General features: G+C 44.7%; 1 protein-coding gene across 5 annotated transcripts in view; it reads right to left on the bottom strand.

Annotated features, from left to right (window-relative positions):
- IGLL1 (immunoglobulin lambda like polypeptide 1) overlaps positions 1–27,934 on the bottom strand; it is a 1,070,724-nt gene that overhangs the window by 968,702 nt on the left and 74,088 nt on the right. For 3 of the 5 annotated variants that reach the window (XM_069619932.1, XM_069619930.1, XM_069619927.1), the window contains exons 1-2: positions 14,339–14,473; positions 13,915–14,223 (exon numbers count right to left, since the gene is read on the bottom strand). In XM_069619932.1, the coding sequence (XP_069476033.1) occupies positions 13,915–14,223; positions 14,339–14,384 (355 nt within the window). In that variant the 5' untranslated portion in view covers positions 14,385–14,473. Of the gene's footprint in view, positions 1–13,914; positions 14,224–14,338; positions 14,474–27,934 lie in introns of those variants that run through there. The other 2 variants (XM_069619929.1, XM_069619928.1) reach the window with 2 other exon arrangements.

The following is a 27,934-nucleotide window of genomic DNA, read 5'->3' as shown; positions in this document are numbered from 1 at the left end:
CATACAGCAAAGTTCCACTACGTACAGGTTTGTGGAACCTGCGCAAGGTCACCGGACATTATCCATGCGGATCTTGTTCGGTATGCAAATTTACAAAGAAGATTCAAACATTTAACATTGGCGACAGACAATGGGTCTTAAACAATCAATCCAATTGTAAGACCAGCCAAGTTATATATTGTATTGAATGCCCCTGTGGGCTTCGATACGTGGGACAAACCATGCGAAATGTTGGGGTTCGAATCTCGGAACACCGTTCGAGGATCAGTTGTAAGAAAACCACCTCTCCGTTGGTCACACATTACTTGGCCAACTCCCATACCCCGGATGACATTCTGTGGTGGGTCCTGGACAGGATCCATGCTGGCCAAAATGTACAGCACAGACTTCTGGTATTGGAAAAAAGATGGGTCTATAGACTGGACTCCCTGGAGAATGGACTCAATGAGCTACCTCCCTCTTAAACAGCTCACCTCCAACAGGGACTCCCACATTACACTTTTTGAGCTGAGCATTTGACGCTCCTTTTGCCATTTCACTAGTTCCCCGCATAGGGACCTCCATACACTGTTTTTGGGTCGCATACATCCACCCTAACTTCCGCTATGAGACCACTCAGTCGCTTGTACCCCATTTTGGTTCTTATTCCCTCTATCTTTGCACAAACCCGATTTTTATAGAGGTTAATCGGCAGATGTACCAGTGTTTCATGTACACCCATAAATCCACCCTTACCTGACTGATTTTTCGGTCCAGGCATATTTCCCACTATATACAGCTTGGATACCTTCGGGCTCCGCACTGGCCACCGAGGCCCTGCAGCACGGGTTCCTGCATCACCTCGTGCAGATGTCTGTTTGCGTTGTTACCATAACGCATACGCATCTGCCATCCCCCGGCGTACAGTCCCTTCCAATCACTTCTTGGAACGGACATGGGCCCCGTTACCCCAGAGCTCCGTGGAAACAATCAAGTCCACGGGGCACGGATTTCCATTCACCCTATACAGAATGGAGTTTTGCGCGCCGGTCAGCACAGGCAGCCGGCTGCCTAATCATCAATAACTTGCTCGCCTGTGGCCGGGTTGCTCTTATCACAACCCGTTTCTGACAGGCAACCTTTGGTCCTCGATCCTTCTCAAATGATTGGGTAGGCAGGACACACACCCCCTGCCACTCGGCGGACGTATAGGCACCTGATTGGGAGCCGCGCCCACACCAGGCACCGGCCTTCACGCCCACCACAACACGTCACGTCGCTTTCTGGAGGAGATATGCTCCTCTTCCGCATACCTGGAGACATTCTGAGCGGAGCTCACAGCGTGGCACACATCGAGCCGGAGGCTGTTCCTCCCTCTCTTACTCGCCCAGGCTGATGACCATGGAGCCCGGTTACACCGATTAAGAGGTATTGTCTATGGACAGTGTTTTTTAACCTCGCCACTAGAATTTTCCCTAGGGCTAAACACCCCTCCCTTTTATTGGTCATTTTCTGATTGCCCTCTCTTGCACTCTGTTTCAATCCTGGTGCACTACCACGGACTACACGCATCTGACAACATGATTTCCTTCGGATGCGATTGCCTGTTTTACTGACATTATACAGTACTCAGTTACTCCATAACAACTGGCAACGGGCACACCTGTCCTTTTTGGGTTCAGCATAGGATTTATCACAGGTATCCCCACGATTCATCTGACTCAACTTCTCCAGTAAGGAGATCCACCTTGTTCCTTTCTCCCTATACTGGCTAAGCTTAAATACAGCTTTTACACAATTTTTTCTATATTTACAGACATTATTAATATGGCCCGATGCAATCGACTGCAAGGCTGTTGGGATACTGGTGGGTTCCCAGCTCTCCACATAGGCACCACATGTACTCCTTGGATGCATGTACTTACGACTACGTGCCATAGTTCTCTACTTTCTCCACCATCACTTTTGGTAGGTTATTTTCTCTTTTACTTTCCTGGCACGTCCTTTTTGAAATCCACTCAGGCCCTCACTGGTTTTTGTTGCGCTCCTGCCCTTCCTGCTCACCCTTACCCCAAGGGGTGGCTGAGTCAGTTTGGGTTGCTGGAGGCCCTTGCGTTTTGTTTTTAGAAGGGGTCCTCAGGCCAGAACTTTTTGTTCTCCACGGGGGGTCCCACTGGCAGGTTACCAGGAGATCCCATTAGGATAGGAGACTTAGACAAGGCCATGATGTGACTTGCAAACATGACCATGTTAATGCATTTGCAGCTTTTTGACTGTAGCTACTCATCTACTTAATCATGTTCTATACAGATCATTCCCTTTATCATATCTATTCTATGTTTCCTTTTCCTCTAATTCCAGTGTTTCTTCTCTTTACTAAAACAATTTTTCCTCCTTCCTTCTGTTGTTCTTTACAGGGTCTTGCTATTATTGCCCTGATGAAGGCGGAGCGGTCTCTTCAGCTGTGAAGAGCATCCTTTTCACCTAATTGGTACCGCCAAAACGCATCACTGTCTAGAGGGGATTGGAGGTCCCTCACAAAGTATCTGATTGAAATTGGACCTCTCACTTATACTTATACATGAATTTTTGTTTCTTCAGTGAGTGAGGATGTACATAAACTGGTGTCTAGAAACTCAGCCGATTTCCTGATATCACTGTCTATTTATTTATTTGCTCCCTCATCATTATTGTTTTTTTCTTCCCCCTCATGCGTTGGCAGACCCCACCCCATTGTACAACAATATTTTCACTGGGGTTTCATAGGTACTCAATATGACCATACAATATTGAAAAAAGTATTTGTTACCTTTTTTCTTATTTTGACTAGTTCGACGTCACCACATTGTGGGAAATACTACATTTATTTATTATCATGTTTTAATGATTTTTCTGTTCTCCCTTTTCTAACTTTGAAAACAATTCTTTTTTTGTCTTGCTTCATTGTACTTTGATTTTTCAATATATGTTTAGAGGGAAAATATTTTTTTAAAATTTTTTTTTTAAAGTATGTACAAAATGTTTTATTGACTGTATATGCCCTCATGGTTTTGGGCGCTGATTTCACTTGATGCACGAATTTTCAATATAAAATCTTGTTTCCAATTCATACAAACTTGAATGGTTCTCTTTGATGTTCTGGATTGTGATGTATATAAACTATCTGTAGATGCAATTACCCTAATGGGTTATATAGGTTTGGACCAGAGGTAGGCCTTTAATTCATTTACACCTCCCTATAGGCCAAACTAAACACGTACCAGTACCTTGTGTTAAATATTTTTTTATCTGAGACAGCTGTTTTTCCAACTCACTGCACTCAGCCTGCATCCCTCTGTTAAATGACTCTAATTCCGATTTTAAACTATTTGCCTGCTCATTTGCTTCATCCATACTGATCTGTAACTTATTAATTATTTCAACATCATTGTCCTGTACCCTTAAAGACCAAAGCTTTGCCCCCAGCCTTATTAAGCAATCTTTCTCTACCTTTCTGTCTGCAGCTCTAAACAGTCTCAAGAGACAGACTTGGATAATGCTGCCTTCCTCAGAAATTTCACTTAATGGCTCTGTTTGTACCTTCCACAGATGTGATCGCACTAAAGGACAGCATTATCTAATGACCATTCCCCTTGAGCATATAACTTTGCCTCTAGGTACTTCACCAGTTCAGCAAAGTTTGCCTCAATCTGGGAAATACTGACACTGGGTGCAGAACTACACTATCACCTCACAGAATTAGTTCCCTTTTAAATGCACGAATGGCTGTGCTGAATACACTTGCCACGCCCAGTATTTACCTTACAGTATGTTCCCAGAGGGCCAACACACCAAAATATGCTGGGGGTTTTGTCTGAGTGCTATTACATAATTTGGGTAGTATTCAGAAATGGTGGTATTTTAGTGTTGTGGTATAGTTTTGAGTATATTTATGGTAATGCCCTATATGATGAGACAAGTCTCCCCCTTTCCCAATATTTGTATTCTGTTTAGGGTTGACTGTAAGTGCAGATTAGCAGACTTCAAATTTATAGGAACAGAGCAGCATCAACTGTTTTGCTGGTGACTTATTTACGAAAACTAGCCTACCGTCTTTAACGAGTTTGCTCAACTACCAAAATGCGTCGTTGAGGCACACTCATGCACACACATGTATTACAGGTTTTCTAGCTTTATAGCTGTTACCACATGAGGTCAATATTTTACCGCTCGAGGGTAAACTAAGACATTTCCATGTTATTTCCCCTCATTTAAAAATAATCAATAGAAACAAAATGCAGCCCCACTGCTTCGGTATTAGTGCAACTATTTTCTTTTAGGCATGTAACATTTTGTAATAGACTTTGCGATACATATATTACACAGTTAACGCTTTAGTAGACAATCCACTAGGCTGTTTATACACAGTGAAAACATTTTTTCTTACCAAAACCTTGAAACACAATGTGATTACAGAGTGTACTTTCTAAGAGAAAAAATACAAACATGCATAGCACAAGCCACTTTTCATTTTCTGTTAAATCACAATGTTCTCAATTACAATGTGAGAAAGAAAATAATAACTCAGTTTAAAATAATAATCTAATTCTGACTGGCGGACTGCAAAGAGAACATCCTCTCCACACTCTCCTCAATTCCACAGATACTTACACTAAAACTGTGAAGCCTCTGCTTGTTATCAGGAAAAGCCCCCTCTGTGCAGTGGGTTATCAGCAAAGGGAATGTTTCAAAGTTTGCACTGCTTTCGCTACCCACGAAGGTCAGCTCACAGCCCCAGCTTCATCTAAAGGCCTGGATAGCTCGGCTCTTCCCTCTTTCTGCTGCTCTCCCCTTCTTTTCCGGACAGCAAGAGGCAGACTGCAGACTGTCTCCACCTTTTCTGTCTCCTACATTTATAGATCAGCTCTGTCAATTAAGACTTCCTCCTGCCCTCTTTCTGACGTCCCTTGTCACCCCAGTAAGTTTCTAGAATCATTGCCGGTATCCTCTCTAAACCCCATCCTTCAAGGACATTTGTATCAACCTGCTTTCTGCAACAGCACAAAAGTGCTTCTTAATGGAAAAGGCAGCCCATTCATTTTGCACACACGTTTAAAACATCCACTGAGAAACAAACAGAATCTGCCATCTGAGATATTTGCAATGCAATGTTAAAGGGTACATTAATTAATGACTGGAGAATGTTATTTAATAGGAATAGTTAGTTGATTAATCTGGGTTAGCTTATTCAGTGCAACTATACAGATGACCCATTCCTTATATCATGAGATATTTTGGTATTTAAAGTGCATTTGAATCTGCTGTCTTTGCATTATTGCACTGCCTCCATTGAAAGTAATGTAATGCCATGTATTACTCTACATCTTAGCCTACAGGCACACCAGATGTCGGTGTCATGTGCCAGCAAATACTAGATAATCTTACCGAATTCATTAAACATCACCTAAACTAGATGTTTGGTTCTGAACTTGGCCCTCTTGTTGCCCACCGCACAGGAGGGGGAACCCTGATAACTCTACACCTCATCAACCTGTGTCAGTTACCGATAGCCTGGTGAAGCTTCATACTGATCCATGCATGCCCTATCCCGATCTGGAATATTTCAAGAATGGCTCCTGCTACTGAAATCAAAATGGGCATGTGGTTGCAGTATACGCAGTTTGTGCCCCAGTAGAGGTGGTATAGAGTGGTGAAGTACCTCATGTCATGTCAGCAAAGGTAGGGTGTGTCGACTAGCAGCAGAGCAGTCAGTTAACAAGTATATAGATTTTTGGTATGCATTGGTCGTAGCCCATTTATTTATTTGCATTTTTAAAGCGCTCACACAGCCCGCGGGCATTGAGGCGCTGTTACAGGAATTGTTTGTTTTTTGTTGCATAGTTGTTTGTCTTAGTTGCGTATTAATAATGTGCTTAAATACCCAGAGGTTTCTAAGTGCGGACCAGGGGATCAAACCTGTGTTGCGTCGTGCCGTCTTGCTTGCAAGTCGAGCATGGTGCAGCTGAGCTATCCTCCCTGGACATTTGCTTTGGATACGTCTGGAAACAGAGAGGATTCATGGCTTCAACTGGAACACCTATGAAAATTATTCAGCATGTCATAACACTGCTGGATGCAATAATGTTGACCAGATGAATAGTGATAGTGAAATGTGCGGCACATCAGTTTTTGGAAGACCCTATCAGTCGCCACAATGACTTTGCTGATCAAACAGCCAAACTGGCAGCCAAATTGGTGAACATTGATGCTTCTACTTTGCCTGTTAAAAGAGTACCGAATGAAGCTCTGTACAAAAAAGTGAAAGTTTTGGCTCGGACACAGGAGAATGCACCATCGAGTGAAAAGGACAATTGGACAGAAAAAGTTGCAGGTTGCATGAGGACTCTCTTTGGTGAGATGGGCAATGTCGGTTAGTGGCAATATGGGCAAGGTCGGTTAGTGGCTCCAAAATTATTGTGTTGCACTTTGTCAGATTATATCATGGTTAAGACCATATTAGAAGAGATGGGGTGACTATGCTGGTGGGAATCTCTGGGTTTGCACCTGATTTTAATACTATGGCAGAGAAATATTGTCACAATATGTCATCTGTTGACAGAACAACGTGGGTAAAAGTGTGCTGATCAGGCCTAGGGCACACCCTACACCATATCGGCCGCTCATGGGGTTGCACATTGATTTCCTTCAATTTCCAAAATATAAGCAATTCCAATACTTACTTGTGGTGGTTGATGTAGTCACTAGGTGGGTAGAGGCTTACCCGTACAGGAGAGTAGATGCAAATACTGTGGAAAAATATTGATTAGATCATTTGTACCTAGATTTGGAATACCTGTGTGTATTAATAGTGATCAGGGAACTCACTTTATTAATAACATTATCAAAGCACTGTTGGCAAAAATGAAAGTAAAGCATAATCTGCATTATCTGTAAAATTTCCAGTCAGAAGTAATAGTAGAAAGAACAAACTAGCAATACTCTTTCAGGAAACAGGGTAGAAGTGGCCTGAATCACTCCCCCGGGTTTTATTCAGCATGAGAAGCACCCCCCTCCAGGAAGACTGGGCTTACTCCTTACAAGGTCCTTTGTGGACGAAACATGAGTCTGCGTGTATCAGCGCCATTGAAAAATGTGCTGAAAATTTGCAATGGTCAGACCGATTATTGGAGTATGTAAAGACGTTGATTTTTAGGAAGTTGGGGTTTCACCCTAAGATACCAATGGTGGTAATCCAGACCCCTTCATCACTGTGCTTAGAGAGGCACAGCTTCACCTCACTGATGAGGCCCGACTAGGATGAAGCATGTGTCTGAGGTTGCTGTTGGTACTCTTGTTCAGAGGAGAATGGCCTATCATTTTGGTGCTAGACTGCCTAAGTGGGTGGGACCAGACTGATTCGCAGGTACAGTGAACTAAAACGTGGTTGTAGACCCTCCAGATTGGGCACCTTCTCATGGAACATTTTATTTGCCTGTGTTAGTTCTCAGTAGAAGGGCTCCCAGGCCTTGTTCGTATAAACAATGGCCCAGAACCAGGGTGTTATCAGCCCAGCGAGGCTTTGGTAGGAATGTTGGCATGATATGCTGTATATTTAACCTACACATGGCTATGCACAGAATGGTGGTACCAGGTTTTTGTGAGTTAAAAGGGAAGTTGTTGATAAAATGTGGAATGGGGTAAATGCTGCACTTGCAACGTGAGGGATATATAAAGGTTCACATTTAGAAGGTTGGGTAAACCGATTTGAAAAATCCACTGGGGCAGAACTTTCCAGCAGTAAGGCACATGTGGGTGAAGTACATGTGATTGGAACACTTAGCCAATGGCCTAGAGAATCAGTAGAGAAGTCACTGTAGGCAGTTAGGGTTAGGGATACCTGCTATGTTCTGTTATTTGGTCATGCTCTTCTGCAGGTGCTGTTTTGTTAATTACCATTTGCAAAGTATACCTGGTTCAAATGTCCACTAGTCTGTAGCGTGAAACTCCATGCCACACTCATGTCATTCATATTCTAGCTCAGCATGCATGCATGTTACAGGTCTCCATACATACTTTACCTTCCCTTTGGACTGGAATCCTCTCCTCACCCCATGTCACCCCACTCTATCTATCACTAAGAAGAGGAGGTGAACACGTTTCTTAGTGTGTCAGGTTTTTTGGTGGAAAGGCACCAGCTTTTGACTCTGGATAGTAAAACTGACCTCAGTACCAGCTGACATATGGCAAAAGGCTCAGTAATAACCTACACTTTACAGGAGCACCTTCCTATATGGAGCAGCGGATTACATGTTAGTCAGCATGGGTGTGTGACAACTACATCATGCCACACTATGACTCATCTGGGAAATGTACATATAGGCCTGGACCTGTCAATTAACAGAATAGTAAAACGTAGACAAGTTTTCAGGATTTCAACAATACATATGCATGAAAGCATTGTGCAAATAATGCAATACAGGTGCATTTGCATCTTTTTTCACTCTGAAATCCTATGCACACTTTTCTTTGTTGTGCAAAGGAAAGGTGGGGCCAGAGCTGGGGTGGGGTGTCGTCAGCAACCTTGCATGTCGTTAGTTTTAGCGAAGAGTTTGACATTGTACCGCAAAACACAACTAATACAAAACAGAGGGCAATTCACCAGGCCTTGAATACTGCGGTTTAGACAAGGAATTGCGCAAGTGGCATCAGCAAGAGAAAGATTTACATGGTGACAGTCTTGCTGCTCAGTTCGTGAGTCTGTTTCCTCTGTTTACACGCCTGGAGGCGTGTCCCTTTTGCAACCTCACTTCACTACAAAATACGATCTCCTCCGCGTAGCGGACGCAGGGTGTCGAAGAGTGGCAGTCTTGTTGCTCAGTTCGTGAGTCTGTTTCCTGTGTTTACACGCCTGGAGGCGTGTCCCTATTGCAACCTCACTTCACTACAAAATATCATCTCCACCGCGGAGCGGACGCGGAGTGGCGAAGAGTGGCAGTCTTGCAGTCTTGGCTGTCATGGCTGCCAAGACTGCCTACTCCGCTAAATCCACCAAACATGAGGCGGCGACTCCTGGAATTGAAGAGGGTCGTCTGCTGCACAGCGCGCACTCTCGTGCCCCTCCAAACAGCTCCCAATTGGGAAATCGCCTTTTTGGAAAAGATTGTCCCCCCCACCTTTCCAAAAGCATGGAGGCATCTACAGCCCAAAAACCTAAAGATCTTCTAGCCCCCATAGAGGAGGGACAAACAGAAGAACCCGCTTTACCTTTGTCTGCGGTTCGTCCTTTGGAAGAGCAGCCGAGCAGTGGTACCGGAGGCTCGGGGGAGGGCCCGTTGTCCCCTGTGATGCCGACGCTCCCCATAGCTACACCAATGAGCCGCTCGCCAGCTCCCCCGCCTCCTCCTACACACTCCAGCTCCCGTGCTGCTCCTCTGGAGGGAGGGGCGAGCGCTGTGAGCAAAGGGGGAGGGGCGCGGGCTCTTCTAACCGGGATGCCTTCCACGAGACGGACAGCTGATTGGTAGGCTTGCAGATCTTATTCTAATTACACTCATTGAATACTTTTTCCGTTAAATCCTGTTAACCTTAACCTTTTTTCATGTCGGCATGAGAAGGGTCTATAAATCATGATACTAACCATAAGAGTTCTGGCAAATCCACTCCTCAGTAATTAGAATAGTTTTGTCCTCAAACCATTTGGATATTGTGGTGTTTTGATGTATCTATATCTTTGCACAGTTCTTTGCACAGTTATTGTACTTTACATTTCACTAGATAATCTTTTTAGTCGGTGGTGCTATGAATTGCATGTATTAGCATTATGAATAGCACTTTGCACGTGTTCTGTAAGTAATGTCTTATTTTTCACTTTTACATCATGAATGCATTTTCCCCTCGTACGTAATATTAATTTTAGAAACCTAAGGAACAATACATTTGCCTGTTGTTCCAGTGATTTATTTGCATTTTTAAAGCGCTCACACAGCCTCGGGCGCTCACACAGCCTCGGGCATCGAGGCACTGTTACAGGAATTGTTTTTTTTTTTCTTTTTTAGTTGTGTAATTGTCTTAGTTGCGTATTTATAACGTGCTTAAATACCCAGAGGTTTCTAAGCGTGGACCCGGGGATCGAACCTGTGTTGCTTCGTGTCATCTTGCTTCCAAGGCGAACACGTTGCGGCTGAGCTATCCTCCCGGGACAAGGTGGTCAGGTACTGACCTTCACTGACAAGGTTCTTTGTATATATTTCATAGGTTGTTGCCCCACATTACCAATCCTGTCCGGATAACGCAGCAAGTTCTCTCTTTCATTTTATGTGCCCTCTTCTCCTTCCCCCTGCTTCCTCGCCTAGGTCAATGTAATGCTCCTTCCCGCCGTCCTCCCCGCATCTCTCTTCAGGAACGCCTGCACTTCCAGCTCGGCTCTTTAGTGTCCTGTTTCATCTGTATCCTGTCATCTACGGCAGAGTGGGTTTTCTTCCCCAGAGGGTTTCCCCATTGGGCACATTTTCTGCAAGGCTGCCTTCCAGCTACCTGTTACATCTCAGGGTGCAGTCTGGCAATCTACAGAGATATACCCTCTATCGTCATGTCCCAACGCCGCCCGAAGACACGCACAAGTTCAGAGGTTGTTCCTGACAGTCGCCAACAGGAGAAATCCTCAAGTCCAGAGGTTAGCCCTGGTACCAATTCAGTGAATCATAAATCATGTATTTAATGCTCAGGCCCCACATGGTGGTCTTTCCTCTGCATGCCCTTGCCCTGACGGTCTATACTTCCTCTCCTTGCTCTATGCTCTCCTCCCCTTCTAACTACCGTTCTCCTCCGTCCCTACCTCTCTCACTCTTCACTTCTATCACTCTGATATTCTTCCTCTACTCCTACTCTCCTCCTCACTCCATCACAACTCTTATGTCTCTACACTACTACTAACCTTGCTCTGCAACCATGCTACTCTCCCCTCTCTACACTTCTACTACTATACTACTCTCTCCGCACTACTGCTACTGCATGTCCTGCGCCACTACCCTACATCTCTCACCTCTTCACATCCCAACTACTCTCCACACTCTGCTCTACACACTACTAGCAATACTAGATTCCCCTCTACATGCCCCTACTACATAACACTCTCAACACTATTACTAAACTCCCATCTCCACACTACTACTACATTCCACCCACACCTTCTTCCAGAGTCACTCTCCTTGACTCCCTCACTCAACTTCTCATTCATTCCCTACTCTCCCTCTATTAGCTCCACTCACTCAACTTGCATGTACAATCAACCGCAAGTACCACGTTCTTCACCAACCAATACCTCACCTGTCCCACTCCTTCAGCGATCCTCCTCCATTCTGCTCTAAATTGTCCATCTACCACTTGGCTGCTTGGTTGTCCTTCCCCACCCTTGATCTCGCCTGAATAACCTACTCCTTTCTGGTTCCTGTGCTCCCTTTAATCCTCCTCCTTCCTGTGCCATTTGCTCTCTCACTTGCCTTGTTCCCCAGGCCAACCACTGTCTTTCATTTCCCCAGGGGGATGTTACAATTGATCAAACACATAAAGGGGGTCTTAGGATTTGCCCCCTCCTCATTTGTAGGTCCACTGATTCCAGGCAATGGTGGTTGCAGTTATCAGAGTCACTGTTCAAGTCTGTGTGAGGTATGTCCGGCATGCTTATGAGGCCAGTTTACTGGGGGACCACACCGTGGCCCCATTGTAGATAACAGTATTGTATTGTCCTTCGGAGTTTCACTGAGGGCATCCAAATTTCCGGAATGAGGTGTGGCCCGCTCTGCATATTTGTCAATCTTGGAGACCCATTTCCTTTGCCGCTCCGCCCCCACGAGCATGTTTGCTCTGCTGGTCTGCTGAATGGATTGCTCTGTAGCATGGCAGCACCACATTGGCTTTCTCCTGGGCAGTTTTCACCCTCGTTCTACCACCTCTAGGCATGCTGGAACTTATACTACAGGACAGAACAGAGACTGGCAAGCGTTGTGCAGTAAATGCATATGGCAAGAACATGTGGTACTCAGTTCCTGCAAACAGGCACAAGTAGAAAGGAAATCATTGGGGTCCTACCATCTCCCACTCCCCTGATCTGGGGCATGCCTGGGTCTGGTGGACACCCTAGTAGGCCTCCCAACCTAGGTTGGAGGTGGATTCCATCCACTCTTATCAGGGTCAGATTCCTGACCATGTCACACAGAGCAGAGACCCAAACTTCACCATGCACGCCCATGTGCACACCCTAAATAGCATGCACTCCTGACACACCTTCTATTTATAGCAGCCTCCGTGACACACCCCTAAAAGAGCCTCAGAATACACGTGCTCCCCACACATAACCCTGCCCCTCCATCTGCCCTGCAAATACCTGGCTTTCTATTCTCTTCAACCTTTTGTAATTTCAGTTTCACCTCCCACCTTTTGAACTGTTCAGCCTTTTAAGGCGCTCATAGATCCTTCGGGTCGGGCCAGTGGTGAGCCACAATTCCAAATAAATAAATAAATAAATAGTGCTCGGGGTAAGACATGCTTTTCTATGAGGTTTTAGTACATTCACACCAGCATAGGTTCTGCAGCACAGCAGGGGACTGGACATGGCGGTCCAGGAGTTACAAGTAGTCTAGAACTAGAAAGATTCCCCCTGCAATAGAACACGAAGCGGGACACGTCAATCCAGGGTGTTTAAGTGCCTTAGAACTAATCTGGTTGTGCACAACGATCCACCGCCTCCATTCAAACACAAAGTTCTATGTTTCTGTGATTACAGAATTAGTCAAAATACATCCCCGCCACGGTCCCGTGTCAACTGGTAATGGCCCACCTGACTGAGGTAACATTCCAGCAAAGTGATCCCCATTTCCAAGGGTCAGTTGTGCCATTACCTGATGGTATTGGCTGCCCCACAAGTAATTACTACCATTAAACATTAAAAGCCCAGCACAATCCCAGGCGAGTAAATGCTTCTCATTTTTATTATTTTTGGTGGGGGCTCGAGGGGGCCTCATACACGCAGCGTACACTTTTATCCAAAATATGAAACCTACAGATAATGATGGCCTGTGATCGCAAGAGAGAAAACAGACCCCTGGAGCACAGGAGCACAGAAGAGGGGGGGGGGGACAGGGAAGACTGCAAAGGCTGTGGAACCGGCGGTGGGAGACGGGCAGTCTTAGATTTAATGTTGCATCCGATGGAGCAGCAGGTGGGTGGTAGGTGGCCAGGGTGCATTGGCAGCATTCAAGTTGGAAGCTTTGCCCCTGTAGACCAGGATTGCAGAGGCGACGCAGCAGGAAGCGGGAGCATTGCAAGCGTTCCCTGAAGTAAGGCTGGCTCTGGTGGCAGGCGAGCACCGGAGAGGTGGTGCGGGCAGCTGGAGTCCTACAAAGCCAGGTTGCCAAGTCCTGCTAAGCAGCAGAAGCAGAAGAGGTGAAGGAGGCGGAGCGAGCGGACACTCACGCCAGACCCGGTGAGTTCACTGTTGAATTGTGGGCGTTAGGTGGCCAGGATGCAGTGGCAGCAAACAGGGCATTTTGAGCAAACAACACCTGTGTTCCGAGATTCCTGACTGTTGGAGACAGCTGCCATGGGTGCTGATTATGATTGGAATGTGTACTGCACTTAAGGACCAATTGAATGCATTTTAATACTGGTTAAGATGCCAAGTTGTTTATGTATATGATATATATCTCTGAGTTGAACCCTGTTAACATTCATGTGGAGAGATGCACTTTAGTTGTGGAGGAAAAGCTTTTCATATTATTGAAACTTAATTGAAATGCAAACATATCCAGACAGCAGAGCTGTGCAGTCAGGCAAGCAGAGAGGACCGGCAGACCGTGGCACAGTGTGATAGACAGGCAAGGCTGTGCTGCAGCTTGAGAGTGTGATAGAAAGAGCCCGGAGGTTAGTGTATCAGTTCCCCATAGGCGCGTGCCTCTGTGTGAATATTACTGCCATCATACGACTGACAGTAGTAGTCAGCCTCGTCCTCAGCCTGGACCCCGGTGACCGTCAAATACGCTGCGTTTGGGGTAGTGTCATAGGAACCAGAGAATCGAGAAGGCACCCCCGATGGTCTGCTACTAAACTGATACATGACAAGTTTCGGAGCAGCGCCGGGCTTCTTCTGGTACCAATGGACATAGTAGCTGCTAATTGAGCCCCCACTCCTGGTGCAGGTCAGTTTCACAGTCTGTCCTGGGGTCACAGAGGCAGAGGGCTCCTGAGTCAAGGAAATCTGAGCCACAGCACCTGGAACACGAGCAGAAGAATCACAGCATGAGACCAAGAGCCGTGCAAGGAGTGTCCATGTGTTATAGCACACTATAGCAGTGCATCTCTCCTGTTACACGTGCTCAGTACTTACATGTGCAGAGGATGGCAAGCAGGAGAGAGAGCTGAGTGCAGGACATGGTGCAGGTTCCAGCAGAGCACAGTCTTCTGATGCAGAAGGACCTGCAGCCCTCCTTTCATATCCTCCACAGCCCTGATGCAAACATCCCTCCATGCAAATCTGCTCACAGCTCAGTGGCTGCTATAAATACCTGCCCTGAATCACGTGCTTCTTCCCGCCTCAACAACAACACACATGATTAGGTGTAACAGGACGGTCAGGTGGAACAGAGTAGCCTAAAATTAACTGTCGTAATACATTTTCTTTTAAAAGCTGGCAACGAGGCTACTAAGCTGGTCCATGTTTTCACAAAGGTGCAAATGAAATCTGTCACCTCTGACGCTGCTGATACAAATCACCCTGGTTGGCCCTCATTAAAGGCGAGTCCATCTGGGACATTCTTTCTTTGATTTTGTGGATTATTTACTGGTGCTCCCAATGAGCAATCCACAGGACAACTCCCTAACAGGCACAAAATATACTGAGGTTCAGAAACGGCAAAAGTTCTGAGTCCTCCTCGCTCTATGTGAGAGAAGGTCTGCAGGTCATTGATAAACATGTCTTCTCTGCGCCGCTTCTATTAGAACTTTCAGGAGGATCCGGAGGAATCCATTATGGTATATTATGCCAGTGCCTCTTTACTCGGGAATCACGAGCCCAAGTCGGATTAGTGTCTTTCCTTTATCCACCCAAATCCTCAATTGCAGGGGTCTCTCAGATTCAATTTCTCATGCCTCCATTCAATAGCTGCACAAAACCATGAGTTGAGTATTCACACCTGGGAAAGGGCGCTCAGCCAATCAGGTGGCTGGAACAGTAGGCCAGATTACACAATCTCCGGCCGCCATCCCAGCCACCCGAGGACCTCACCATGCAGTGCTATTTTTCAAGTTCTCTCGCCTAAAATAATTGTAATCCCAGTGCATTCCTATTAGGAAATGTATCTCTCCCGATTTCCCTGATGAAATCTACCTCCCAGGTGCTTTGAAATGTTGGCAACTATGCCTTACACAGGTGGCGCTGTTTTGTTTGTTGTTTTTGTCTAATGTGGGGAAGCAACAGGCAGGCTTTCCCTCTTGCCTGCCCAATTCCCCTTCCACTCACCCCAATTTACCTGTGGGATGGAGCCTTGCACTCTGGTCCCGACGCTCCTCCTGTTTGACCTCCGTGATCGACATAAAAAAGGCACTAAGTTCCTTTACAGATGATGGCGGCTGTTTTGGAATGTGTTTTCCATGGCAGCCGTCATCCAATAAGGGACCTAGTCCATCTTCCATTTCGATGGTGGTGGCCATTTTTATGCCATGTTTTTTTTCTCCGTCGGGTGTTGGTCTTGCGAGGAGCTCATCTCCTGACGTGTGAAAAAAAAAAATAAAAAAACTATCCGCACTCTGGGAAAAACCGGGATGCAAATAGCTTCCACACCTGGGCCACCGGGCGAACATGGGCTTTAACAGCCCGTAGCCGCAGCTGAGGCCTTCCCTTCGCTCGGGACTACAAAGCTCGGGTTGGTGGGCTATTAAAATCCATGTACGCCCGCCCCCCGGCCGTAAAAGCTATATTCATAACTAAATACTTGTAACCTGCCATTTAAAAATCAAAGATTGGGTTATTGACAACAACGTCTGTTTGAACGAAACTGAATAAAATGCGCTTAGAGCCTTAACTTGCCAAGTTTCACTTTCCCCTACCTATCCTCACTGGGCTATCCTTCAAGTCCAATCAAACAAGTGCCACCTGGGGGTGATGTTTGATGGGAATCTAACATTCCTTCTCCCGATAATCAACATTAGTCAACTATGTGTTTTCCACCAACATCGACTGCTATTCATCAAAGCAAAAAACTAACTTTGGTCTTCAAATGAAGAGAACACAGCATTATTTGTAAAACACCATAATCCCGATATAGTCCCAATTCCGGGAAGGGTGGATGAAAGGTCATACCAGGCTGACCCATGCTCTCCATCCACGGCATATTAGCTCTGCGGGAGGTGGCGCGACTACCTCCCTGCCCAGAATAAAGCAAGCATCTTGATTTCAAGGACGAATGGAGAGTGCTACCGGATGACAACCAACTGAGACCTGGCGGTAGCACACCTGGAACTTTCCTCAGAGGAACACAGAATTTACAAAGTGAATTATTTTAATGGACCACCCCCAAAATAGATAACACCTTTGTGTCTGTAAGGCATAGGTTGAATGAGGGAGAGTGAGCTGGTACCAGCTGTTACGAGCTCGAGAGCAGAGCACAGGACACTCTCAGGTGGATCACTACTATGTGCTGATGTTGGTGGCCGTCAGTGTTAAGTGAGTGGTTTCTCTGACTCCCCTCTTCCAAGGGTAGATGCATAGCAGAATCCCAATATCCACCAGTTCTTATGTGTCTACCTCTACGTCTGTTGTTGAAATTGCCTAATCTCTCTGATCTTGAAGACCAGACATTATCCACCATGTAGAGGCTTCAGATTTACAAGTGTGATACATTTCTCACTGATCTGTCAAGATCAGAAGAGGTGAACTACTTCAAAATTAAATGAAAGCTCAGAATGCAACTGTGCCAAAGTGATCAACCATGTAAACTATCCAACATCCTTAGTGTAGAACTTTTATTGTAGGCAACTTGATTCATATAGATGTGAAGTATTATTCTGAATGTTTAAATGTCTTCTTTTTCCCTTTCTCACTTCCCCATACCAAAGTGTCCCCTCCTGCTATATCTTGTCTGCTTTTTATAGGATGCCATGGATCAGCTTAGCTGCAATTGGGAGTTATCGGAATGGCCAATACGTTAAAATAAAAGACATTTTGAAACATCAGAATATTTTGTTGAATCCATAAAAACCTGAAAATTGGACTGTAACAAAATATATTGGCACATTACATGTGTCATGTGATATAAGGGGCAACGTAAAGAAGATTATTTTTCCTGATCACAATCAGCCTACTGATTCAGCAGTAATACAGAGAAATCAAGAGAGCGAGAGGACGAAGAAGATGGGGAACCTCCATTGCATGGGAGATAAACTGTGATCAAGAGGAAACCCTGAACTGCCCCAGAATGAGCCGGAAGCACCAAGAAGCAAGTGTCCCACTGCACGGGAGAGCCCACAAGTGAACCTGGAATGTCAAGCTCGGTTTTGATGGCATCAGTGGGCAGAACAACACTGACACCTGTTGACAGCTTTTTGAGCAGTGCAGGAATGTCCTAGGCCGGGGATATGCTGAGGGATTCCCTGCTCAGTGACTAAGGCATTTCTTGTACAGACTGGTCATCAACAGGAACTGACAGCAGAACATCAGTTGCGCAAATGTGTTATTGCTACTTTAAAGGCACTTCACATGTGTGAAGAGAGGATGACCCAAGCTTACCCCCTCCCTGCTAGTGTGCAGTCTGATAGAGTTTTTAATGCTTCTGTGGTTACTGTCTCAAACCACAGGAGAAGCCTTGAATTGCAGCATGTTGACCAATTCATATGTATAGAAACAAACACTCAGTTCCCTGTAGAAGGCTATGGAATGAGGTCTACCGATAGCCATCCCACCAGCTCAGATGATGACAGTGATGTATTACATTGTCCATAAGGCTTTCTCGGGCCTGGGTCCAAAATACCTTCAGCTATCCCTCCGCAAATACCTCCCCTCTCTAGCTCTTCCCTCCTCTACCTCTAACTCCCTCCGGGTCAATCGGTTTCAAAGAAACGAGCTGGGGGTAGATCTCTATCTTCGGCTGGGGCCTCCCTCTGGAACAGCCTCCCTGCCTCTCTAAAACTTGAGGAGAACCATCTCCGGTTCCGGAAGCACCTAAAAACCTTCCTCTTTGCTTCTAACTTCGCTCCCCTTCTCCCCTGCTGATCTGCTCTCGTGGCACTGTGCACCTGGCCACCATCTGTCCCCTGGGCCCAGGTACCTGCTCACCCTGCCACCTTCCTGCACTGCCTCCTGGCCACCCCTTGCACTGGGGACTGTGTTAGGCAGAAACCTGTGCAGTTCCCTCTGGGACCACTGCAAAAGATTTAAGACTACAGGTGGTTGGTAGTAAACTCAATTGGTAGCAGTCTGTACCACCCAGATTTACCTGGTAGCTGTGGCTGAGCAGTCAGACTTCTCTCAAGAAGAGTTAGGCAGTATACAGAGTATTCACAATAGGTCAAAAGAACACAGTAGAACAAGCAAACACTGACCAGAGCTTGGTGTAAAAGAGATATAATTATTTATTTAAAAGCACATCTAATAAACACACTGGCACTAAGTTTTAAGCAGTTCAGAAACGCGGTCACTAAAAGATATACACTCCCTTCAACGATTAATAGACAACTCTTAGTTAAAGCAACACTTATTTTCAGACAGCGGTGAGCGCCTAACGCAGATGACCCTCTATTCAATCAGTAAAAAAAGGGAGAGAAAGGCAGAGCAAAGATAGAAACAGATCCCAACACTTTTAAAAGAACAGTATAGAAGGCAAAGGCAGGTTAAAACCGTAGAGTCAAAGTTCAAAAGGCCGGACCCACTTTATGAGGCTCCGGTCGAAATGTGTCCAAGGTCACACGGTTGAAAGTGCACAAAAAGTCCTGCAAAAGGTTCGTAAAAGAGTTGGACCAAAGAAAGGGACCAGTTAGATGGTCAAGGCGGCCAGCCCAGTCCAGAAGGTTAAGGGATTATTATTACCTTGTAGCAATCTTTAGAAAGGGAGGCCCGGCGGACACGGTACCTTAAAATGGTGAGAACGCTCCAGCGGGGGCAGTTGTTCCTGGCAGTGGGTGCAGGTCAGTGCTTCGTCCGGGGGAAGAGAGGATCTCGTTGTGGAGGAAAACAGGAGTCAGTTGCACTGCCAGGGAAGAAACCAGCCGCAGAGTTCTCAATTAAAAGGAGCAGTCCTTTTATTTGCGGTACAGGGGTACGTGGCTATCCGGCTGCCGGGGAGCTTGGCACTGGCAATTCGACCACTGGACGTCCTGGGATGCGAAGAAGCAAGCAAACTGGTTGTGCCCACCAGTCAAGGGAAGAAGACTCTCCAGCAGGGAGATCTCCTCTGTCGTTGGGAAGTGGTGAGTCGATTCAGCAGGGCTCCACCGGTAGTGTCGTCGTAGCAGGTCGGCTCAGCTTTTCCCTCTTCGGATTTTCAGGTCCTGTGGTGACTTCAGAAGTTCCAGTCCCCAAAGCCCTGCTTTTATGCAAGAAACCCCCATTCATTCAGCCTAGCTGTCAATCAAACATGCTGAGTGGTGAGCGGGGTGGCTCACCACTTGGGCCAATCACACAAGAGTGCGACCTGAGTTGGCAAGGCAACCTGGTCCAAGGTGCCTAAACCCCCTCCCACACCCCCTGTGGTACCAGACAGAGTGGCACCACTTTGGAGGGCTTCTGTGCAGAAGCCCGCCAAAAGTGGAACAAAGGTCTCGACCTTTGGTTTGGAGTTACAAAGGCGAACACAAACACCATTTTAAAACCGAGTTTTGGCAGAAAATACCAACCGATGAATTAATATTAAATAAATACACCGGCGGTATGTTAGAGGCTATTTAAAAAGTATTGGCATCGAACAATGGGAAAATCCCATAGAGATATATTCGCGGTTGAATATAAAAAGTAGTATCCACTGCCACCAGCCAAAACTCGACGAGGGGGGACGGGACAGTTCCCCCTCGAACAAAAGACCCAGGGGCAATCGGATTGCCCCTACCAGTACACCCACAATATGATGGTTTGTACTGGTTTGGTTAGTAATTTGGGACTAGTAAAGCCAATGGTGACTTTACATGCCCTGGGAGACAGTAATCAGTCCCAGGGTATGGAGTCTATGGTGGGGGGTCACTATGACACCCCTGTGTTAATGCACGGAGGGTGCTGTGTAACACACATAGTAAAAACACATGAGACCCTATGGAGTAAAAGACCCCATAGCCCATAAAACACATTAACATTCAAATGAACACCACAAATCATGTCCAAGAGTGGGAGAAAAAGAGTCTCACTCTTGGCAGGAGAAAAAAACAAACTCCAGAAATCCAGCAAAGCTGCTGGGGGACTCACTAGGTTAGGAAATTCAGCCTAAACAGAGAATTCTCCGTAACAGACTGTATCTTTACCCATACAGCACCCCACCCCCATTTTTCTTCTTTTTCTGCACTTATTCAGACTTACCCAGTCTGCTGCCTTAAACACAGCGCATGCCACTTGCTGGCTGCACTATCAAAGTTTGCCTCCATTTTCTAATTTTCTATTTATTTTATTTATCTGCGCTCCTCGGCTCCTCGGCTCTGCACTTTCCACTCTCCCCCTTCCATGCACTTTTTCCCTTTTCCCTTTCCCATGCACTTGCGTGTTCTCAATGTCACTGGGCCTAGTAAGATCGTTTTTATGTTGTGCTGTGTTCTCCCTTGTTCCCCTCCCTTGCCTAGTCGCGCTCTGAAACACTTGTGTACGAGCGCGATACAAATAAAATATCATATCATATCATATTACCTGGTACCTGTCAGATAATGAAAAGTGGAGCCGGGCTGCCTCACGTTGCCTGTGAATGGTAAACAGTAGTCCCTGAAAGGCCCTGGACAGTTGCTGAATTACAGATTTCATTACCTATTGTTCCAGTACACCTTTTGTATTTTACTGTTGTCACGAAAATAAGCACCAATCGTCAAAGATGTTCCGGCTCTCCCACAGAGTGCAACCACCTCTTAAAGTTTGCAGGCTTTCACACATGGCACCACAACCCTTAAATGTCCTTTGGCACTCTCAGACGGTGCTACCACTCATTACATTTTTGGGACCCTCTCTCATGGACCCTTAAAAATCTCGATTCTCTAAGAAAAAGCACTGCCACCCAGTAAAGTTCTCGGGCGCTCTTGCATGGGGCTGCCACCCTTTACATTCCTTAGATTCTCTGCTCTGGAACCCATTAAAGTGCCCAGGCTCGCTCACCAGACTCTGTCGCCATTTTATAAACGTGTGCTTTCTCACAGGGTGTTTTCAGGCTTTAAGTGCTAAGGGCTTCTGTGTTCATTCTGAATTCCCATAAGAAATCATTGTAGCCTCCGCCCACTCCCGCAGTGAAGTAGTTTTAACATTCTTGGGCTCTCTCACAGGGCACTGCTATACCTTAAAGTGCTTGGGCTTTCTCACGGGCGCTGCCAGTCCTTGGAGATCACAGTTGTTCTCACACAATGGTGGGGCCACATAGAGTTCTTAAGGTTTAGCCCAGGCTACTCCCAGCTCAAGACGTCCACAGTCTTGTTCCTAGGGTGCTGCCACCTTTAAAGCTCACTAGCTCCCCAAAAGAGCTTTTGTTTTTGCTATTATGATCTTTATTGTGCTTTCGTAGGCTTACACATTTACAGCTGGGACATGAATGCCCAGAATAAACTAGTAACAAGTGGACCAAGTGTCCCCTTTCCCTCGTCTTTCTGGGTCATCATCTGCAAATGGATCTAAAGACTCCTTTGCTACTGTGGCAAAGGGGTCATAGCGAACAACTCAGCCAACCAGTGCAACTAGTGGAATCAAAAACAATGTCAAAGCCATGAAGAAAATCAAAAACAAAAACAAAGTCGAAACAGTGGTTTCCTGTATGAAATGTTGTTTCTCATCAGTCGAGCAGAAACTCTGTACTTGGACGAGGCATTAGGGGGTGTGGATCATCGTGGGAGTGGGATAGATGGAGCAGACACGGGTTCAAGTATTCCGGCTGATTTGATGTTCAATCAATAGGAATTGTAGGAAAGGGCTCCACATTTTAAGGAACGCATTTTCCTGGTCATTTAGTCTATAGGACTCCTTTTCGTAGCTCACCGTTTGCCAGTGTGGTCATCCATGACGAATTTGAGGGATTCTCTTTCCTTTTCCACATGTGTATTATTTCAATTTTGTCTTCCATTATCGCCATTGTGGCCATCTTGTTTCATGCTTGTTTAGATACAATCCCACAGTTGAAGATATGTCCTGTTTTCCAGGTTGGGGATCAGGGACTTTTCTTGCAGTGTACCGAATGCCAACATACTTCTGGCAGGATCTGTTTTGTCATGTGAATGATGTATGCCTTGTTCTACCATGTTACCCAGCGTATCGGTTTCTGGTGTATTCTTATTGCTTTGTTGTTCCATGTGGGGGCTCCATTTTGAGTATTGGCTGGTATGTGGGCAAACTTATTAATTATTTTCCCGGTGTGTGCGTTGGTTCTCAAGATGGGGTGTGTGAGATGCAAAGTCCTGGTGCTGAATAGTTCTCATTTACCGAGGTTTTCCCTCTGTAATTCCCTCTCTATTTTCACCCAGGTGGGAGGGTTCCTATTTTTGGAGTGCTGACACTATATCTGATGAAATTGGGTGGCAAGAAAGTATGATTCTGGTTCAGGCAGATGTAGCCCTCCTGCGCTGGTATTGGGTTACATTTTTTTTCATACTTATTCTTGGCTTGCGTTGTCCCCATAGGAACTTTCTTATGTCACTCTCTAATATTGACCACCGGGATCTATGGGGGATAAGAGGGACCATTTTGAAGATGTACAATAGCCTAGATGGTTTATAGTCATATAATTGAATGTCGAAAGTCATAATCTCGAAAAAAAATGTCGAAAACAAAAAAGTCGAATTTTTTTTTATCACATTTTTTATTGAAAATGGGGGGGGTTATTTATTTTTTTGTTTTACCCATTTTTTTTATTCCCGGACCCCCCAAAAAATATATAAATAAAAAAAATAAAAAATCGAGATTATGACTTTCGACATTATTGATTCGATATTTTTACTGCACACCAGCCTAGATATTACCATCATTTTCATGCATTGCATTGGCTTTGCCCTATAGGGTGAGATTGAGAGCAGACCATTTGTCTAGGTCAATTTTGATTGTTTCCCAAATATAGTGGTGTTGTATTTTACCAACTCAACATTTAATTTGATGCCCATATACTTCAGTTTACTAGGTTTCCATTTGAACCCAAATAGTGTGATTTCATTCTTAATTGTGTGGCGGGGCAAGGATAGTGCTTCACATTTTTCCCAGTTTATTTTGTAGCCCGAGAAGGATAAGAAGGTATTTTGTATTGTGATGGTCTTCCTGGTGGAAGTATTTGGGTTACTGAAGGTCAATAAGATGTTGTCTACATATAAAAGGATCAAGACTGACAATAGAAGCAGACGAGACACACCGGTGGCAACAAAGACTAGCTGAGATCGCAAGAGGAGACCGACAAGAGAAAACAAAACTTACAGGAGAACTATTACAGATGCTCAAAGAACACCATTATCAGCAAGCAACCAGACCAAACGACCAACGGCTACAAAGCCCGCCGTTTCTAAAATCACCACAATGTCCAACTCAGACACAACAACTACCTGAAACCACCTCAGACCTTGCCCAACAAATACCAAAAGAACCGAGTCAAAATATTACTAACAAAAAAACAGAAACCATTACCCCAAGCAACACAACAAAGAATCCAAATGAAAACTTTCAGATTTTCGAAAAAGAAAAAACAACAAATGAAATAAAATGCACCCAACAGAAAAATAACAAAAAACGACAAACGGGCTCGCGAGCGTTTCTACGAAATATAAACCAGAACACCCAAATTGCTCAACAATCAAAGAAGAAACTACCAGTTGCCAACACACAAAGTATTCAAGTTCAGCTAGCCCAGACAAAACCCAAATTAGCGCAACCTATCCCGCCACAATCGCCGATCGACGAGGAATTGCTCAACATGACCACCCATGAAGAACAACCATCAGAAAACAATCAACAGTCTTCGCAACCAATAAGCCAGACGAGCTACATAATAATCGACGAATACGTCTCAATCCTTGACCAACAATCGAAACAAAATCAAGACAACTCTACTGAACTCTCCCTAGAAGAAATCTCAATGATCTCAATGGAAAACATCTCAACAACCACAACCAGAGATGAACCCTACGACCCCATCTCGTCGATCTCGATAACAACAACACCACAAGACTCCAGTCGACACAGCCAGATCCGACCAACATTTGTCATTCCACTACGACAAAATGAAATATATGAAATTCACATTGAAAATGCAAATAAAAACCTGGAACCGGTAATTCTAAATAGAACAAATCTACTACGCCTTTTTGGCGTAATACCTCGCCTGAACAAACTCACAACAAAAGACATTGCTCTGATAACCTTTAAAGACGATCGGAACTTGGACAAGATCGTCATAGAGCTCCCGGACCCCAATAACCAAGAACTCATCATATCAACACAAAGACAATTACACAAATTGGGCTTCTCATGCTGGGCCTCAACATTCACAAGAATACCAAGCAAACCAAAATATAAAGCAACAGCAAGTTACGAAGGAAAAAATATTGACCAAAGGAAACAAAAACAGGCAACTGACGATAGATACTCAAATCATGCCTCAGAAGAAGCAAACTCAAACAGAAGTAACAAACCCATCAGAACAAGCTTTGAAACTCATTCATCAGACATTGCATCTATAGAAGACTCAATAAGAAGCCAACGACCAGACAGAGATGCCCACGCAATTAGAAGAATCTATGACTTCGAAAACACCTTTTTAGAAACAGAATCTACAGAATACTCAATGAACTCAAACTCATAACAATTAACGAACTATGGATTTATGTGGTCATTGTGCTCGTGGAACACCAGAGGAAATCTACATCTATTCACGGACACAGCCGCTCAACTAGAGCAATACCAATTCATATGCCTCCAAGAAACCTGGCTCAGCGATCCACCGGCATGCGATGGTTTTATCACATTCCTAAACCCAGCTATCGTACAAAAACAAGGAAGACCTGCTTCAGGCTTACTCACCCTAATCAAGATAAACCCTCACAGCACAGCAATACTCTCCGAGAACATAAACCCTTGGACTCAACTGACCACAATAATATGTACAAAAAACCAGCAAAAGCGAGAAGACAAAAACAATTCAACAATCCTAATCCTAAACCACTATTGGAACCCACTAGCAATATCAACAGATACGTTCCTAGACGGAGTTTTCATCTCAATCGATGAGGACACAACTAAATACCCGTCATCGGAAATAATAATATGTGGCGATCTGAACATCAAGTTATATGATAAGAACGGTGGCCTCTTAAAGCACTCAGATTTATCGGCAAATGCAAAGAGATGGATAAAAGAAACCACGATACGCAACCTACTCCTTCTAAGTCAAGGGAACACTTCGAAATCCTATACACCAACATGGAGCAGAGGTTCATCCCATGCAATCATCGATTATATATTTCTATCTGAAAAACTTCACCAATCAGTCACAAACGTGCAGATGATATTAACAGACAGGAGCGACCACAATCAACTTACCGCCCACTCTGAAGCGACACTGGAAAAAATAGAGTCAGCATTACCATCTCCTCTATTAGAACTAAACGGAACAACAACAAGACTGAGAATCCCACAAGCATCCTTAGCCTCATTACCGGAAAAATTCCTACAGGCAAGTCTGACAAATGCTCTAAAAATCGACTACGAATGGATCCTAATTCCGTTCCGACAAACCAGTAAAAATCGCCCGCAGAAAGACCATCGACATTCCTACAACCAAGAAATTGCCGAAAGGAAAAAAAGTCTTTAACCGAACAATAAGACAGTTAAAGAAAACTCCAGCTCTCGATACCTCAAACCAGATTAAAATTCTGAAAAACAACCATCGAAACAGGACTAAATCACAAAAAAGTCTCATTCAGCAAGCAGATGCAGAAAACATATTGAAAATCCACAAATCCCACAATACAAAAGAACTTTGGAACTTACTCAATGACAATCAACAAAAACAGCACAAGCTTACAGCTAATGTAACCCAAGAAAAATGGATAACCCACTTTACTACCATTTACGCACCACGAGAAACAGATCAACAGAATACACAGCCCACAACAGACCCAACATGGAAAGTACACGCAGAATTTGAAGATTTCATCCTCCTGATTAACAAACTCAATACTTCTAGAGCACCAGGCCCAGATGGACTATCCAATGCCATAATCAAAGAAGATCCTAACGCTTGGGCAAGCCTCCTATGCCACATCACAAAACTGATCAAAAAACTGCACAGAATACCAAACTCCTGGAGAACAGCAGTAATTGTACCAATCCACAAACAAGGCCCTAGAGAAGACCCTCAAAACTTCCGACCGATCGCTCTGCTCGATCCGCTAGGAAAACTATTCGCAGCAGTACTTCTAAACCAACTCACCGCGTGGGCCATAAAAAACAATAAATTCTCGACCAGACAAACAGGATTCACGGCCAATGTTGGAACAAACCTCAACCTGATATTACTACAAGTAATTAAACATGAAGCTATCAACTCCAACTCGACAATCTACGCAGCATTTATTGACCTAAAAATGGCTTTTGACGCAATCTCACGCGAAAAACTATGGTAGAAACTTAGAACATGGAACTGTCCACCGGATATCCTAGAACCGATTATTCTGCTGTATTCAAAAACCACGATAAAAGTTAGATTGTCGAGACAAGGAGCTACAACATCTGCCATACCAACAGAAAATGGACTCAAACAAGGCTGTCCTCTCGCAGCGACACTCTACAACTTGTTCACTGCTGATATCGAAGAACATCTAAAATCACATAAAACCAATCCCCCCAAAATCAACTCGATCCCAGTCCCAGTCATGGCATACGCCGATGACATTGTGTTACTAGACAAAACACCGACTGGGTTACAAACGACACTGGCAGACCTAAGCCATTACATGAAAAAAAACGAACTAACGATCAATACGGAAAAAACAAAGACAATGACTCTCACCAAACCACTAAAAAAAGAACAAACCAGCGTATCTTTACGATCAACAATGTCGAAATAGAAAATGTTACTTCGTTCAAATACCTAGGGATCACAATAAATCAGTCAAAATCAGAAGAGCAGTGGATAGACAAAATCGAACAAACATCTCAAACGCTATCAAGACAAGGCTGCCTCCTTCACAGAAAATACGGCAAGTTCTCCTTCAAGCCAATTATCTCCTACTACAGACACAAGTACATTCCGATTCTGACCTACGGTACTGAAGCAATGTTGAACGCTCAGAGAGTCAACTGGACAAAATATGAAGCGGCTTTCTGGCGCAAAGTCCTTCGACTCCCGCAAACATTTCCAATGCCAAGAATACGCTATGAATTGGCAACTCAGTCAATTGAATCAGTTGTACAATGGAAAAGACTAGATATTTTTCGCAAAATACTGACAGATGGGAAAACTCCAGCAATTCAAATACTGCGACATAAAGAAAACACCTTCAATACGACAATATTGCAAAAATGGAAAGATACAATGAGAAAAGAAATGGATAGTGAATATATCACAGAAGAACTGCTTATACTTCGTCCACAACACGCAAAAACAAAACTGCTGCACAACGACTGGATAAAGACCATCCAACAAAAAAATACCTACAAACAGAATCTACATTGCACAAAAGACAATAGGAGAATCCACGAACCACCAGCCTACCTGCAAACCTTCCCAGACCAAACCATTCGAACAACATTTCTAAAAATTCGCCTAAACATTCTTCCTACAAA

Source organism: Ambystoma mexicanum, chromosome 10 (assembly GCF_040938575.1).
Source record: "Ambystoma mexicanum isolate Mex_15411 chromosome 10, UKY_AmexF1_1, whole genome shotgun sequence".
In the NCBI taxonomy this organism is placed as follows: domain Eukaryota; kingdom Metazoa; phylum Chordata; class Amphibia; order Caudata; family Ambystomatidae; genus Ambystoma; species Ambystoma mexicanum.
Note: the sequence above shows the minus strand (reverse complement) of the source record. Positions and strands in the feature narration are given on the sequence as shown.